General features: G+C 40.6%; 1 protein-coding gene across 1 annotated transcript in view; it reads right to left on the bottom strand.

Moving 5' to 3' along the window:
• The window catches only part of LOC119495562 (dihydropyridine-sensitive L-type skeletal muscle calcium channel subunit alpha-1-like), a 51,763-nt gene that overhangs the window by 14,921 nt on the left and 20,515 nt on the right, over positions 1 to 16,327 (bottom strand). Inside the window, exons 10-29 of the mRNA XM_037782195.1 lie at positions 15,966 to 16,126; positions 14,195 to 14,420; positions 10,809 to 11,016; positions 10,571 to 10,691; positions 10,344 to 10,458; positions 9,548 to 9,650; positions 9,379 to 9,448; positions 9,149 to 9,281; positions 8,544 to 8,673; positions 8,343 to 8,402; positions 7,466 to 7,572; positions 7,080 to 7,167; positions 6,885 to 6,992; positions 6,723 to 6,775; positions 5,903 to 6,049; positions 5,528 to 5,729; positions 3,030 to 3,188; positions 2,651 to 2,761; positions 977 to 1,060; positions 288 to 335 (exon numbers count right to left, since the gene is read on the bottom strand). Coding sequence (XP_037638123.1) covers positions 288 to 335; positions 977 to 1,060; positions 2,651 to 2,761; positions 3,030 to 3,188; positions 5,528 to 5,729; positions 5,903 to 6,049; positions 6,723 to 6,775; positions 6,885 to 6,992; positions 7,080 to 7,167; positions 7,466 to 7,572; positions 8,343 to 8,402; positions 8,544 to 8,673; positions 9,149 to 9,281; positions 9,379 to 9,448; positions 9,548 to 9,650; positions 10,344 to 10,458; positions 10,571 to 10,691; positions 10,809 to 11,016; positions 14,195 to 14,420; positions 15,966 to 16,126 — 2,434 coding nt within the window. The remainder of the gene's footprint in view (positions 1 to 287; positions 336 to 976; positions 1,061 to 2,650; positions 2,762 to 3,029; positions 3,189 to 5,527; positions 5,730 to 5,902; positions 6,050 to 6,722; positions 6,776 to 6,884; positions 6,993 to 7,079; positions 7,168 to 7,465; positions 7,573 to 8,342; positions 8,403 to 8,543; positions 8,674 to 9,148; positions 9,282 to 9,378; positions 9,449 to 9,547; positions 9,651 to 10,343; positions 10,459 to 10,570; positions 10,692 to 10,808; positions 11,017 to 14,194; positions 14,421 to 15,965; positions 16,127 to 16,327) is intronic.

The raw sequence follows: 16,327 nt of genomic DNA, 5'->3' as shown, positions 1-16,327 counted from the left end.
TGTCTGTGTAGGCATCCGTTTGCACGGACGCAGTCCAACATGACGCACACACAACCGGATGCACATGCATTGCCCCTTCTCTCACACACAAGTACACAGGCGCCGCCGCTTCAAGCTATAGAATCAACATTTTGTGTCTGGTTTGCTTATTATAGTTGAATAGTGTTTGCTCAACAGCCGACGCTTGATTGTGTAATCATTTGGTTATTCTTGAGTAAATTCTTGTTTGCCTCTTGTATCATGCAACATGTGAATGTCATGCAAAACAGAAGCAAGTGAATAGTTACAGAGCAGCCATGGAGACAGTAAAGTCCTCCAGAGGAGGCCAGTGCTGCCTGTGGGAGGGAAACACAAGTTCAAGAAGTGATGTCAGAGAGGAAAGAAAGAGAGCTTCCAGCTGTAAAGGTGCATCCATCTGTGGCAGAAATAAGTGACAGTGAGAGATGAAGACATGAACATGGAAAGAGACATTTAATGTCAACATTCATAAAACAAAAGATGAACCCGTATGCACCATATACTGCATGCATTCTCAAGATTCACTGTATACATTCTGAAGACTGTCAAATAACATTAATTACATGAGCAGGCCTGTTTCCCCTATTCAATTTAAGATTCAATTACACCACATTAATACCAATATTTCATAAAGCGCTTCTCAGAATTTCAAAATATGTCGCTGATATGGTTGCAAAGAAGGTCATCTGGCTTGAGAGACCTCCACAGTGCTATTTTTTAAAGGCACAGTTTGTAAGTCCCAACACGTATAAATCATTGCGGGTTGGTGTCCCATGCATGCTCACAGAAGCACCAAATGTGCTTACATTTTATTTGAAAAGTGTTTCTGTCATAGGCCACATTTGTGTAAATGTATAATAAAAATGTGTGTTTAGTATTCTTTTGTTCTGTGTGTGTAAATCGTGTGAGTGTGAGACAGAGACAAAAAAGAAAGAGAGAGCAAGGCAATGGTACTCACATCGATTTCGCTCAGCATCACGTCCACGACACTTCCAATGACGATGACAAAGTCAAAGACGTTCCAGGGGTCTCCGAAATAACCCTTTGAGAAAACAAACATAAGTGTGGATGTGTGTGTATCTCGGAATGTCCCTCGCCATGATATCCTTTTGTCATGATGCATGCACAGTATGCACGCTGGGTCATTTCTATGTTCCCAGGGTCCTTATTGTACCACATTGGTAAGGGCTATCTTTGCAGCTCCAGCTGCAAAAGAACGAAGGGAGACGGACGTTTTTCAAATGCCGTTCGAATGGTTAAAAATCCATTCAGCTACTGTAGAGATATCAATGTCTAGCATCAAGAAAACTGTCTTGCGGACAGGTTTTAAGGAGTATAACATCAGTAGGCTATAAGCTGTAGGTGGCTGATTTCCACTGCAATTTTTGTCACTCTCAGTATAGTTGCTAGTTGACTAAGTATGTGCTCTTTGTTGTGTAATGTAGAGCCTCTGCTCTTTTTCTGAGGTAAATTAATGTTATCAAACCACTTCCACATTTTTCAAAGTTGTGCCGTCTTTGGAATGAGCGGACATAAACATTACATGTGTGTTGCTGCTGTACATAGTTATCAAGTGGCAAATATTTATCACACCAAGATTTCTACAAGTGCTGCCGTGAATCTGATACGGCACATGACTAGTTCTCCTTTGCATGAATACAACAGTTGATGTCCCTATTGGCAAAACCCAATAACGACGATTGAGCAACCTAGTTCGTGTCCGTGGTCGCCATCAAGACGGGAATTAAAACTGGTGAGAATCTAGCAGCCTGAATTGAGTTACTCCATCACTCGATTAATTAAAATAAGACATTCATATACCAGCACTCACAAGGTACTGAACTTAATGCAGTTTTTAAATGCTCAAATAACATCATTTGACACAGAAAAAAAAATGTATATCGTCACAACAAATGGGCTCCCATGAAAAAGTTTCACACTTTCACATGGAGATTAGTCATGGATGTAATATCTCTCTTTTTGCCATATTTATTGGATGATTTGCAGCAGAAAAACACATTTAAGGTATCCGGACGACCACAAAATACAAGATCAATCATTGTGCAAATGATTTAAACCCTGCAATGCTTGTGATCAACATCATTTCTGTGTTTATCCCAAAATCACTGGTTCAAGTCCTGCTAAGATGTCTGTTATGAACTCTGCTCAGACACAACACTTGTGCTTTAAATGGACTGTATGTAACTTTTTACGCATATAAGCAAGTTTTAATCATTTTTTATTGCCAAAGTGTGAGCAGGTTGTAACCTAACCTAAAAAATGAGGCCTCCCGCGGCTTTCTGTGTTTCCTCTATCAGCCTGTAGACTGCTTTTAATGTGAAGAACCCGGGCCTGTCTTAGCTAACATTCGGTTAGAAATGGAGTCAGCTAACGCCAACAAACGACCAGCCCCTCAACACAACTCTGACTCCAACACAAACTCCACGGAAAAAAAACACAAAATGATATCTAGTGAAGCCCGTCTGGGAAGACAGTAATGTGTCTGACGTCGGGCAAAACCTAGTGTTGTGGGAGTGTGTGTGAATGTGGGAAGTGAGTGGTGAAGCAAGAGAGAGAGAGAGCGGTGGCGAAACGAGCGAGCAGTGGAGTAATGCAATGAATTTTGACTAACCTTGGCTTTGAAGGCCATGAGTTTAAGGATCATCTCCACAGTGAAGAGCACCGTGAAAATCACGTTCAGCATGTCCGACAGGTGAGTAACGTGGTCTGACTGGTTACAGTGCTGTGGGTTAAAGAGGTACAGATTGACAGCTGCATGAATATAAAGTGAGACAAAGTGATTTACCTGCATGTTAGCTCTCAGCTAAGTGCTAACATACAAGTCATCTGGAAAAAGGTTCAGCAGCATCTGGTCAGGATCACACAACTGACTAACAGCGTATTACCAAATTCTGTTACGCTCCAGCCCCCCACACAACACAGACAGACCGACAGATAGACAGACAGAGAGATAGTGTTTTATATGTATGTGATGTGTGTTGTATTCATACCTGCATTCCCAGACACATGGTGTTGAGCATAATAAGGAGGAACATAAGGTACTCAAAGTAGCAGGAGGTGACGACGTACCACACCTGGTACTGGTAGGGGTTCTTGGGAATATAACATCGCAGTGGTCGGGCCTTAAGAGCATACTGGACACACTGGCGCTGGAGGGGTTAAAAAAAGTAGAGGGAGATAAAGAGGGTTTAGACAAAGTTAACATGTTATAAATTAGGATGATGAATTTTTGAGGCCGATAGCAACAACAGACTGTTGAGACTAAACCAAAAGCTAACGATGATATATTAGATGATTCTTCTTCTTGTACATAAACAATACTTTTGGCAAGGGACCCTTAAATCTTGTTATTAACCAGATCCCTTAACACATCCTTGACCTTTGACATCCTTTAGAGAGCAAGTCCACCCTCAAACTCTGCTGCGACCCTCCCTGGTGGGGGCAAACATCTGCGTGAAGCATGGCTGAGTAGTGTGTGACTACTTAAAGCCTCATCCACACTGGGAACATCAGGAGCACGTGGCGGCTGCATTGCAGGTTTTTAATTTCGGCGTCCGTGTTAACAGGTTAGAGCAGAGACGCGCGCGGTTCACAGCAACAACAGACAGTGAAGGTGATCTATGGACAGTATATTGCGACATATCAGCAACATTACTACAGTTTCAATGTCTATCTGTAGAATATATTCCGGAGATGGAAAAAAAAAAGAGAAAAAAAGACTTATTTTTATATCAACTCTTCCTGCCTTCATTTCAAAATAAAAGCCCTCAAGCGTTTTTTCTGTGAACAGAATTCCTTCATTTGTTAACACAATGCTTTTATTCTGAAATATGTGCAGGACAGTGTTGTAAAACATGCAGTGACTTGCACGGCTCCATGAATGAATATAGTACAGGGTTTTAATTGAGGATTATTACCATTATTTACAAATTACCACACGTTTCTTAACCTTTCTCTGTCTAAAATTAATATAAATTACATTTAAAATGAAATGAAATGAAAAGGCCATTATGAAGGGCAAACTCTATGTAGAAAGAAAGGGCTGACAGCAGCAGCAGATGGTGTGAACACCCGACGTGTCAATCACGCAGCCGCTACGCGCTCCTGACGTTCCCAGTGTGGACGAAGCGTAAGTAAGGGATGAGGGGACACAGTATAACCACCGCTCAGCAAGGACGTGCACCAGGCCGGGTTTAAGTTGCCCTAGCAACAGCCCATTTGTCTTCTTTGGCTGAGCTGACCCCCCTGCCGGAGCAGGAAGACACCGCCTGTGGGTTGCCCGGTGTAGCATTATTGCTTGTAGCAGATTTAATAATTAATTAATATCAAAACATGTAACTATAATTAATAACTCAATATTATGAATCAGAAACCCATTAATTGATGTAAAAGTTGAAGGAGAGTGATGACACTCGTGAAATGTTGTTTAGTGCAAGGCCCCTGCTGATTCAGCACCACGGACAGGGCCGGCGGTCATGCCGTATATATTTACTATTCATTCTGATGTTCTGGAGATAAACAGAAAAAGTAAATGATAACAAGGAAATATCCAAAACAAATAAAAATGAAATAACCCCCATCATTTGTCCTTGGATCGCTATTATGTGAAACAAGCTAACAAATTAGGTTAACTACCATTTCAACAAACATTCACAATAATAATTAGGATGAAGTGAATCTACTCTAAAGCAGATTCTTCTCTCTCCATCTGCCATCGTTTCTCAGACAAACAGAAGCACATGGCTACTTATTATGCAGAATGATGTCATCGGACCTTCCTGGTGCAACTACCTCGCCGTAGGATATTTAATCTAGCAATCCTTCCTGGTTGGCATCATGTAGTGTTCCATGCAGCAGTGGTATGAGTGAGAGCTATACTCAATATTACTCAATAATATAATATCCATAATATTACTTTAGGTCCTCTGGCTATGGACGTTTTGAAAGCCCTTCCCTCAGATCCCTTCACATCAGTCAGTCAGTCAGTAAGAGAAACAGTGAGATATACAGCTGCTAGAAAAAGCCTTTTATTTTCTCTCCTGGCAGGTTGTGTCGGAGTAAAATACACTACCGCCATTGCGTCTTTATGCATGGAGCATCCCATTGCGCAACCGGTTTCGCTTCTCTTTGTGAATTATATTTTTTATTTTTCCCCCCCGGAGCCTTGTGCGCCCTTTAACGGGGTCGGGCCCCCGGGGGCTTGAGTCCCGGTAAGCCCGTGCATTAAGAGAGAGCGTGTATTGTCGGAACAACGGGTGTTTGTTTTCAGAATCACGGGCTGTCGATCTAATGGGCTTTCAGACCAGTGGTGCATTTGTCGGACTATTGGGTTGTCGGAACAATGACATAGCACCTCTGTGTGTGTGTGGGTGTGTGTGTGTGTGTGTGTGTGTGTGTGTGTGTGTGTGTGTGTGTGTGTGTGTAAGAGCTCAGTCCTGACCTTGTGCAACATCATTCATATTTTCATAACCAGTTATTTTTAACAGACCTGGTTTTTGTCCAGCTCACAGTCCTTATACTCCTGCTCTCCTTGCTCCTGGAAGGTGACAATGACGAAGCCCACAAATATATTCATCATGAAGAAGGCGATGAGGATGAGGTAGACGATAAAGAAGATTGAGATGGCCACTCGATTGTTGTACACTGGGCCTTTATCCTCTAAGTTTGAATCGATGGCTTTATATAGTAACCTATAGGAAAATAAAATAAAATAAAAGTCATATTCAAATCCACACAAATACAACATATAGACAGAAAAAAGAATATACCCAAAATCAATGAAAAGTGGATTGGGGATGTACTGTTTACTAAACTATATACACAATCAGCAGTCAATGGTATCAAAGAACAGATCAGGACTCACTTCGGCCATCCTTCAAAGGTAGAAATAGTGAAGAGAGCCAGCATGCCGTTGAGGATGTTGTCAAAGTTTAGTTCTGAGTTGGTCCATCTCCTCTCATGGACCTCCATTTCATGAAGTGCTCCTTCCTGGTACCTTATATACCAGCCTCTGAGTCACAAAGTGGAGGGGAAATACAGACAGGCAGGGCTACAGTCAAGATCACCTCAATCAGCATTTCTGCAGGGTTCATCAAATGAAATCTACGATTCTTAAGACATTTTTAATACCACCGCTGTGCCTGCGCTCTGTTTACATTTACTTATACAATACAACATGTTTTTATTTTCTCTTTTCATTGCCAAGACTAGTGGGCCGGCTGAATTGAGATGCGAGCTCTCATGAGGGCAATATTTCTGTTAGAAATGAATAAATAATTTATATACTGACAGGATTTTTCTGTTGAAGTTAATAAATTGTATTTACTTTTAAAGTTGAACGTATATTTGTTTTTCTTCTGTATAAATTTGAATATGGTATTTCATAATAGTATGGTACAATATCATGGTTCAGTTCTCTCTTGATGTCACATCACCACGTGATGCCAGTGGAGCAAACTCCATCTGCTGATGAAGACCTTAGATGAGGTTAAAAGCCCTGGAAAAAGCTAGTAAGTGGCCCTTAATTAAATTGACAAATGATTTTGTCTAATGTGCTTTGTTTATTGAATGTTTTATCTCATTTCCAAGTTAAAAGTTTCCCTTTGAATAATGTTGCCCAGAGCTTTCCACATGTGAAAAAGAGGCCTCGAATAACATTACACACTACACAGCAAAGTCCTTACTTGCATGTTTCCTCAGTCATTTTGTCAGGATCTGTGCAGGCATAGAACTTGCCCTGGGAAGGAAACAAAAGTGTCTTACTGAGAAGGCAGACAGACAAATGTTTACATCACTAAATACAGTGCTAAGGAACAGTTCGCCATTTTATTTCTTTGTCTTCTCACTTTGAAAAGTTGGACTCCGATGCAGGCAAACATGAAGTCCAGTAGCATGGTGACCAGCACGATGTTTCCAATGGTCTTGACAGCAACAAACACGCACTGGACGACATGCTACAAAGACAGAGATATTACAGATGATGCGTCGGGTCGGTATTAGAGACGTTTAAAACTGCAAGTCTATTGATAGACATCTCATACCTTGAGTCCCTTGGCTCTGTTGATGGCCCTCAGGGGCCGGAGTACCCTTAACACCCTGAGAATCTTCACCACTGAGATGGCACTGGATCTAGATAAGACAAGATAAGCTAAAATAATCAGCAAAGGGGACAGGGCAAACAACAAGAGGCATCAGTAAAAGACAAAACAAGATCTAATAAACAAGCAAGTAAACAATAAAAAACAAGATATAAAAAATAGACTGAATGAGTGGTTGGCTTCACAGTATTGCACATATGAATATTAAATATGCAATGTTGATATTGCACAGTGGTATACATTGATATCGCACATGAATGATCCTCTCTTTGCAATAGAGAGGAGGTCAGTCAGTAAGAAGTGATGCGGTATACATAGACTCCACTTACTCCATGCCCATTGAGAGGAGAGACACGCTGACCACCAGAAGATCCAAGATGTTGAAAGAGTTCCGACAGAAAGAGCCTTTGTGAAGAATGGCGCCGTATGTTGTCATCTGAAAAGGAATATACGTTATCCATTATGAACACACCACAACTGTACTAAGAACAAGTTCCTGCTGTAGGTGTAACATATAAACTAAAGATTATTATTGCATCTCAAAACTATTAACACTGCCTTTAAAATTATAGGGTTGTCTTAACTGTTCAGAGAATTTGGTGCTCAAACTTTAAATAAATAAGGAAAGAAATGTTATTACTGACCAAGACAAACTTTTACTGCTGTCTGTTAACTACATCTAATCTAAGACTAATGTATCATGTCATGAGTTCCTCTAGTGCAGTGATTTTGAATGCAAATTGTGCTATATCTGTTTTATTTGTCAGTGTTTCGGTTTCCAGTGATTTTTATGGTTGATTAACCAAGATTTCATTACATAATAATATACATGTGAGTGACCAATTAAAGGGAAATCCAACATGCAGTGTCTAAAAAAAGATTTGTTCCACCACGAATCTCTAGAAAAGCTTCACCGTTCCCTCGCATAGATTCTTAAGCCGGAGATATACCATCCGCAAGCGCGTGGATAAATTAGTCTCTGGAACTTTGTTAGAGTGGTGAACACCGTTCTTCCAAAGGAATAGGTTGAGTTCATTTGGGAGTGACTGTGTAGGTCATTGCATATGATTCACATAATGTTCATAATCATTCAGTGAGCCTTCAGGAAGCATCATGATTCATGATGTTTCTCCACAAGTCTTCAGGTTTAATCTTAATTTGTCACCCATCTGTATCAACAATATTAACTGTGGTACCTGGTATTACCTTGAGCACAATTTCCGCCGTGAACACCGAAGTGAAGACTATATCAGCATAGGCCAACACCTAAAAAATGTCACATTATTAATATCAATAATAGTATAATATCTATACTAAATGCTGACAGTGTGAATGAAAATAGTAATTTTTCAACCGCAATTCAACCTAAACATTCACATTACAACGGGACAGACATGAGCTTGTCACCTTGTTCCTGAAGGACATGGGGTCGATGGGATCCTCAGCGGCTAAAGAGACAGATGACAGCAGGATGAAGAGGAGGATGATGTTGGTGAAAGTAGTTGCGTTGATAATACGATGGCAGAGCTTCCGGAACCTGAAATGGTTAAAAGACACGTTCGTGACAATGTTGAAAGAACTTATGAAATCCCTCCAGCAGGCAGAGATACATTTAAAAAGTTAATCAGGAACCATAAGGGACCGTAGTAGATTGTGACTCTGCCGTTGGAGCAGTATTTTCTCTTGGCCTAGTAGCTAGGCAACAAGCTACAAGGCTTTTATTCTGACATGTTTACTTTTACTTCCGGGTCACATGTCTGCCGTTCTTCAGACTTCGGTTCAAAAGGAATAGTGACAAAAAGGAATAAACAACAACCAAAATTGGATCGTTTTTTTGTATTTGGTTTTGTCGTTTTTTCATTCAGAAACCAAAAACGGAAAAAACGACTCTGCTTTCCTGTTTTTCCGTTTTTGGCTTCAAACGAAAAAGCGAAACAGCCTGAATGTACACGGACCCATGAGCCCCACCCCACTGTCATTACTATCAACCCCAACAATCACCAGCATCATACTTGTTCTGAGGTCCAAAGATAAAAAAGGAGCTGGCTTCTGGCATCGGCACCGCTTCCTCCTTCAACTGCAGATCTGCCATTGGACGAGGTCTCGGGCTCTCTGGGATCTCAGGGTCCTCTTCCTCATCATCACCTACCCGACAGAAAGAGCGAGGGATTAGCAGAGTTCCTTTCTTACCTCTGAGTTTGGAATAGTATGAACAGTACAGTCCGGAGGCACAGTGATTTACCAGGAAAGTCTGCTGGAGGGAAAGGGTCTTTGATCTCATTAACGTTAGACTCAAACTCGTCGATTTTCAGCTGCACATTGAAAATGAAATAGTTTGAAAGGTAAGAAAGAGAAAGACTGTATCATATTGTTTAGTTTACATTGTCGATGAATGCTCCTGGATGCCTTACTTTGGCAGTTGTAGGGATACCCTCCACACCCTTGGCCCGTTGCTCAGCCAGCTTCTTTGCCATATTTGCTTTCTCCTCTGATGCTTTGTCTGGCATGTTGGCTCTGTAAAAACACACAGTGGCTGATTCAACTGGTTGTTGGTTTGTGGCATTCAAGAAATTTGCAGTATTTTAGAACTTGAACCATCATGTTCTGATTAAAACAACTATATGTTACTACACTATATTGTACACCATCGTAGGAAGTAGGGACATGAGTGCGCTTAATGGAAATGGCTTTACAACAGGGTTCAAGGTTTTTCGATTATCATATAAATTAGCCAATGCGATTGGCAGTAGCAGAGCATTGTGGACGGGCTGGTCAAACCGTACACCCCGGCCCGTATACTGCATGTACAGATGAAGCCACTCAGAATTTCCTCTCCCGACCGAAGACCATTTATCTGTCAGTTGCCAGAGAACCAGATCCCAGCCAACTTCCAGCAACTGGGAGTCAGCCCCTCTCATCCTGTGCAAGTATCATAAACGTTTGTTTGCCACAGAGATTATTTTCTGCAATTATCCAAAATCCCAAAGAAAAATCCCGTTGGCTTTTTGTCGAACCGGGGTGATGCTAACTTCCCGTTTGGCCTACAAAAATATGTCATCCCGGAGCTCTCCAGTCACTTTGTAACATATTGTGGAAATGTGCCGCTATTCATAGCTGCGCTTGAGACTGCAAGTCAGTAAAAAAACATAAAAACATGGGCTTTGTTGAGCTAAATATGTATGATTTTTAACATTGAGGAAGACTTACCGGAGTGCTTTCTTGCGTTTTTTCTCCTCTGCTTTCTCTTTCTGTGCCAAAGTGAGAGACTCGGCCTCGGCCAAGTTATCAACAGCAATGGCCAGGAAGACATTCAGAAGGATGACTGAACAGGGGAGTCAAAGCTTATGACAGTGATTTCAATTGAACTGTGGTTGTCATGGTTCGGAGTTCAGTGTTGGTTAAAGAAACACACACACACACTCTGTAAAGGATACAATTTCCAACGACGAAGAGGATGATGAAGTAGATGCTGACTAGGATACCAGGCATGCTGGGTCCTTCATGAGCCATGATGCCGTCATACATGACAGTGTTCCAGTCCTCACCGGTCAGGATCTGAAACACAGTTAAGTTACTGCAAATAATTGAGACATATTTCAAAATATTCCAACCTAGCTTTTTTGAGAAATCCCATTGTTTTCATCAGTTTATGACTAGTGGTTGTAATCGTACCTGAAACACAGTGATGAGGGCCTGAGGGAAGCTGTCAAAGGTGCTGCGGGGTTTGGGTTGGTTGGGGAAGTTGAACTTCCCTCCAAACACCTGCATACCCAGCAGGGAGAAGATGACAATGAAAAGGAAGAGGAGCAGCAGCAAGCAGGCAATGGAACGGGTCGAGTTCAAGAGGGAAGCCACCAGATTACTGAGAGATGTCCAGTATCTAGGGCACACAACATCAGTCGAAAAAGTCATCAGTTATTCGGACATTTGTATTCAGGCAACCTGGTCTCACTCCCAACTTGTCAAGCTTGGCAAGAACCCCTCGGCATCGGATACCGTCGCAGGGAGGCACCTTTTAGAGACTGTACGCGACGCACTGGGCTTTCAACTAACTCCAATGTAAACCCACCCGCGGCAGTATCCCAAGGTCAAAGAAGTGATGTAGTATTAAGAGCGTGAGAGATATTTCTTGCAGTATAAATACACGGGTACCAGCTGCGCTTTCTGCTCTCTCTTCATGTCATCGGTGTGGAAGTTCTTCAGCTGAGTGAAGAAGACATAAAGCTGCAGGTCCTAAATAAGCTGTGGAGGAACAACCTTAAAACAATTGGAACAAATCACTTAATCAGACACTTATGGCGAGCCGTTTTAACATCTATTAGCTCAGCTTGACTATCCAGTATTGACAACGGCATTTTGACTAGTCGTAATTACATTGTGACTAGTCAGAATTGTTATTTAAGATATCTATGACATCATTCTGACTAGTCAAAACGACAGTTAGATGCAATGATCATCAGTGATGCTCATCAAGGCCTTACATTGGATATTGTCCCAACAAAGTATCTGAACAGTGTTAGCAGAAGCTTTTGCTGTTGTTGATCAGATAGCCATGAAATAGAAAGAGCTCATCATCATAACATAACATAATTTCGCCTAGTCAAAATTCAAATTCAAGATATCTGTAATTACATTTTGACCAGGCAGAATGAACGTTAAAGATATCTCCAAATGAGATATCGCTAATCAAAATTAATTTAAAGATATCTATAACTTGATAATAGATCTAACAATGTAATTATGACTATCCCTAACTCCAGTTTGAGATATCTACAACATCATTTTGACTTGTTAAAACTTAATTTAAGATACCTAACAAAGGACAATGTAGATTTCTAGAATTGAGGGGAATTAAAGATATCTTGAACTGGAATTATGACTAGTCAGAATTAACTAATCAGAATTCAGTTGCAGATATCTGCAAATATGTAATGAGAAACCCATACACATGAATGGCAAACGTAGTTTGAATCTTACTAGTCAAAATCTAAGTTTTGCCTGGTCAAAATATAATTAGAGATGTCTCGAATTACAGCTTTGATCGGGCAAAATGACGTTGCAGATATCTGTAATGAATATCCAGTCTAGCTAATACTGTAGATGTTAAAACGGCTTGCCAGGTGCCATTGTAACGAGATAATCAATGTTATTCACTTCACCTGTAAGTGGTCTTAATGTTATGGCTGATCAGTGTATAATTACAACTACTAATACTAAGATGTTTTTAATCAAAGCAAACATTTAAATAAAAATACATATCTTTTATTTCCTAATCATTTGAAGTGTGTGTTTTATGCATATAACCACTATAAATGACAACAACAAAGTAAAATGATAACACTTAGAGTTTTTGGCGGTGGTAATGTAGCACAACATGGAAGTGAAAGCTGTTTATTTAAATGTGAAATTGCAATAAAAATATTTTGTCACTAATCTATAAGTAATCGTGATCTCAAAATTGATCAAAATAATCGTCATTATCATTTTGACCTTAATCGTGCAGCCCTACCACGCACACGCACACGCGCACACACACACACACACGCACACGCACAGCACAGCGCTGCAGCATAGCTCTGCCTCCTCTCACTCACTCACTCAGTGCTGTCTTGTTGTCACTCATCCCATCCGCTGCAGTTTAACATCTCTCTTTGTAGGTTTTCTTATGGTTATTTAGCCCTCCCTGAATGTTGGTGTTTAGTATGGCAGCATGATGCTGAAATAACTCCTATCATAGCTAGCATGACTGCTACAACCATGTGGCAAGTAACTGGCGCTTAGTCCACTAGCTAAATGCTAACACATAATGTGAATTACCATTAACATGCTAACTACATGACGTTTTGACAAAGGTTCAATAAGGACGGTGCACCTGGGCTCTAAATATTGAGTTAGTCCGTTTGTCTTTGGGCTCTTTGCAGTCTACTCAGTGGTTAGATTGAGGAGGTTTAAACTGGGATTGGTCAGTCCATAGTATGTTCAGCTGATATTCCCATAGTGCTCAGTCCAGTGGAGGCTGGTCCATAGAGGCAGAGGAGGCTGCTCCTCCTATACTTTTGAGAGGCAAGAGGGAGATCAAAATATAAAAAGAGTAATTGTTTGAAATGAACCATTACCAAATCTCTGTATCATTTATAAAATAGTCTTTCTCTCTTCTTCGGAAAAAAATCCATTATTTATATTCTTAAAATGCTTCAACAGCAACACCTGCAGTGCAGGCGTCTGGTACGAGGGAAGATGGGGTTGGTCCAATGATGATTTCCAAATTTCATCTTCAATCGTCTACTCAACCTACGAACTGGCAGTAAAGTGATAGATGAATACAGTAGCATATTAGATAATGCAGCAGTTAGATTGTTGTAGCAGACCTGAAGGACTTTAAGCTAATGGCAATAATAGATTTGGACTGGGGTGGTGATGGTGGGACTACGGCGGCGTGAGCCGGCCCAACGTGTGCTTGTGTAGCCTACTCTGCTCACCCAGGACTGGATCCCAGTATGGGCGACGGACCGCTGCACGGCATGGAGGACGTTCCCACTGTAGCCTACTGGGTGCTGCGTCAACCCTCGCTGGAGGGATTTATGTTGGCAAAATCTTTTAGACATAAATATAAATTTAACAATAAATACCTTATTTTGTTGTTTTCTTGACGGATGTTGAGCAATATGGGAAACCACTTTTTAATTCAACTAAGAAAAAGGCTGAATAATGTTCTTTTGTTTAATAAAGAAAGAAAGTAGAAATAAGTAGCGTGAAATAACATGACACTGTGGGTTGGTTTACCTCCTGTTCTGCACAATTTTTTAAGTCACCGCCACCACTGGTGCTAACCCTAACCTTCTATTTCAATTGTTAAGTTTAAAGAGCTGTGCTAAAGCAAAATGCTTAAGAAGATGATGACTATCATTCAAGGGTGAAACACAAAATTGTCAATAAGGAGTTGAGAGACTAGCTGGGTTGGTAAACAAGTTTTGCCATCAGATATTCTTGCTGAAGACTTCATACACAACCACATACACATTGCACATAATAGCTATGCTTGATAAAAGCAATCTCACCTGGTGACTTTGAGCAGGCGGAGCAGGCGTATGCAGCGCAGCACAGAAATGCCCATGACCGACATGAATCCCATGTGGACAAGGATGAGCTCCATAATGCCAGTGGACACCACAAAGCAGTCAAAGCGATTGAAGAGAGACATGAAGTAAGAGGGCAAGCCGAGAGCATACATCTTCATGAACATCTCAAGGGCAAACATAGACAGCAGTAGCTTATTGGTATTGTCTGTTGAGGGTTGGGGCCAACAGTACGAAGAGAAAGGCAAGACACAGAACGAGAGATAGAAAAAGACAGAGTTATTCATAGATTGTATCAGTAGTCAACAGCTTGTAAAGAGTTTGGAGAGTACCACATAAATTGTTTTAAACAGTTTTAGTGTTTAATTGTAATAATTTGTTACCTTTGAAAACCGTTCATAAAGTGATTAATTCTATTTTACAGAAAATAATAATGCACTGTTTTGTTAGAATAAAAAATTTAAACTGAAGCGAAGTGAACTACTGTCACGCCTCGTCCACACTGGGAACGTCAGGAGCGCGTGGCGGCAGCGTCGCGTGGCGGCAGCGTGATTCGCGCGTCGGGTGTATAAATGTCATTTATATTCATTTTAGACAGAGAAAGGTTAAGAAACGTGTGGTAATTTGTAAATGATAGTAATAATCCAATATTAAAACCCCGTAATTTATTCATCCATGGAGCTCTGCAAGTCACTGCATGTTCTACAACACTGTCCTGCACATATTTCAGAATAAAAGCCTTGTGTTAACAAATGAAGGAATTCTGTCCATAGAAAAAACGCTTGAGGGCTTTTATTTTAAAATGAAAGCAGAAACTGTTGATTTAAAAACAGGTCTTTACTTTTTCTCATCTCCGTAACATTTTCTACAGATATAGACATTGAAACTGTAGTAATGTTGCTGATATGATGTCAATATGAGATATACGCGCGGCTCACGAGGGCAGTGTGGCTGCTCTAACCTGTTATCAAGGACGCCGGATTAAAAAACAACAGGTAACGCAGCCGCCACACGCTCCTGACATTCCCAGTGTGGACGAAGCTTCAGGGTTGGTTCTGTGGCATTTTATCAAATTTAAATATAGCACCAAAATCCCTTACTGAATCAATTTCGGTTACACTTTCAATATATTATAGATTACCACAGTTATACAGAATACCGTATAGCTGAAACTCAAAAATCCAATTGAGATCTGTAAACAGCTTTTGTTGACTGACGAGGTAGAAACATGACAGTTTTTACAGTTTTGGTAATCTAATTAATAATTAATAATATTAGTCATTGATCACAACCTGCAGCTACAACTTGAATATGTCATGATGAATTACATTTTAGATTTAGATTTAATTGTCCCAAGAGGGATATTTGTCTCCAGGGCCAGTACACAGAAACATACAGATATACACATAGCAAAGCATAGCAACATACAGATATACAGATCAGATAACACACAAGAAGTTCACTAAATCTCCATTGTATGCACTCATCCATCCCAGCTCAAAACAGTGTCAGCGAGGAAGATTGTTCAGGGCAGCAGATTGTCGGAGAAGACAGTATTTTAACTTAGCATGTTCCCTAAATCTCCGATGACATATCATGGTCATTTTATGATTTTTTATAGTAAATGTAGTACATATTGGTCCTTTAAGTGTTTCTTTTGCTCTCACTAAAAGGAAGCTGAGTAATGAAAACTGTCATGTACTAAACACAGGATGAAATGCATGCAGGCATGTAAGGTGTATAATGCTCTGACCTTGCCAGTTTGTGAGACCCTGGGATTGTTTGTGGTGTTCCGTTGCGATGGCCAGCGTATTAAAGAAGACGAGCATGATCACCCACCAGTAGAACAGCTTGGACTTCACGTACACTAGGCATTTACGGCGTAACCAACGATTCCACTTACGAGCCAGCTTACTGCACAAAAAGGAGGAGAAAGACAAGTTGAATTAAATGAAATAGTGAGTCCTCATAGTGGCCCCTAAAGTAAGATATCAGGACATTTCAATGACTTTGATAAACTGTAATATTTTTTTTACATGGAACACAGAGACATCATGTTATCCATATCCCCGTAGCCTTTATGTGATAAACGCTAGTATCCAGGCTACTGATGAC

The sequence above is a fragment of the Sebastes umbrosus genome, chromosome 1 (genome assembly GCF_015220745.1).
Source record: "Sebastes umbrosus isolate fSebUmb1 chromosome 1, fSebUmb1.pri, whole genome shotgun sequence".
Lineage (NCBI taxonomy): Eukaryota > Metazoa > Chordata > Actinopteri > Perciformes > Sebastidae > Sebastes > Sebastes umbrosus.
The sequence above is the reverse complement of the archived record's forward strand: the minus strand, read 5'-3'. Positions and strand labels throughout refer to the sequence as shown.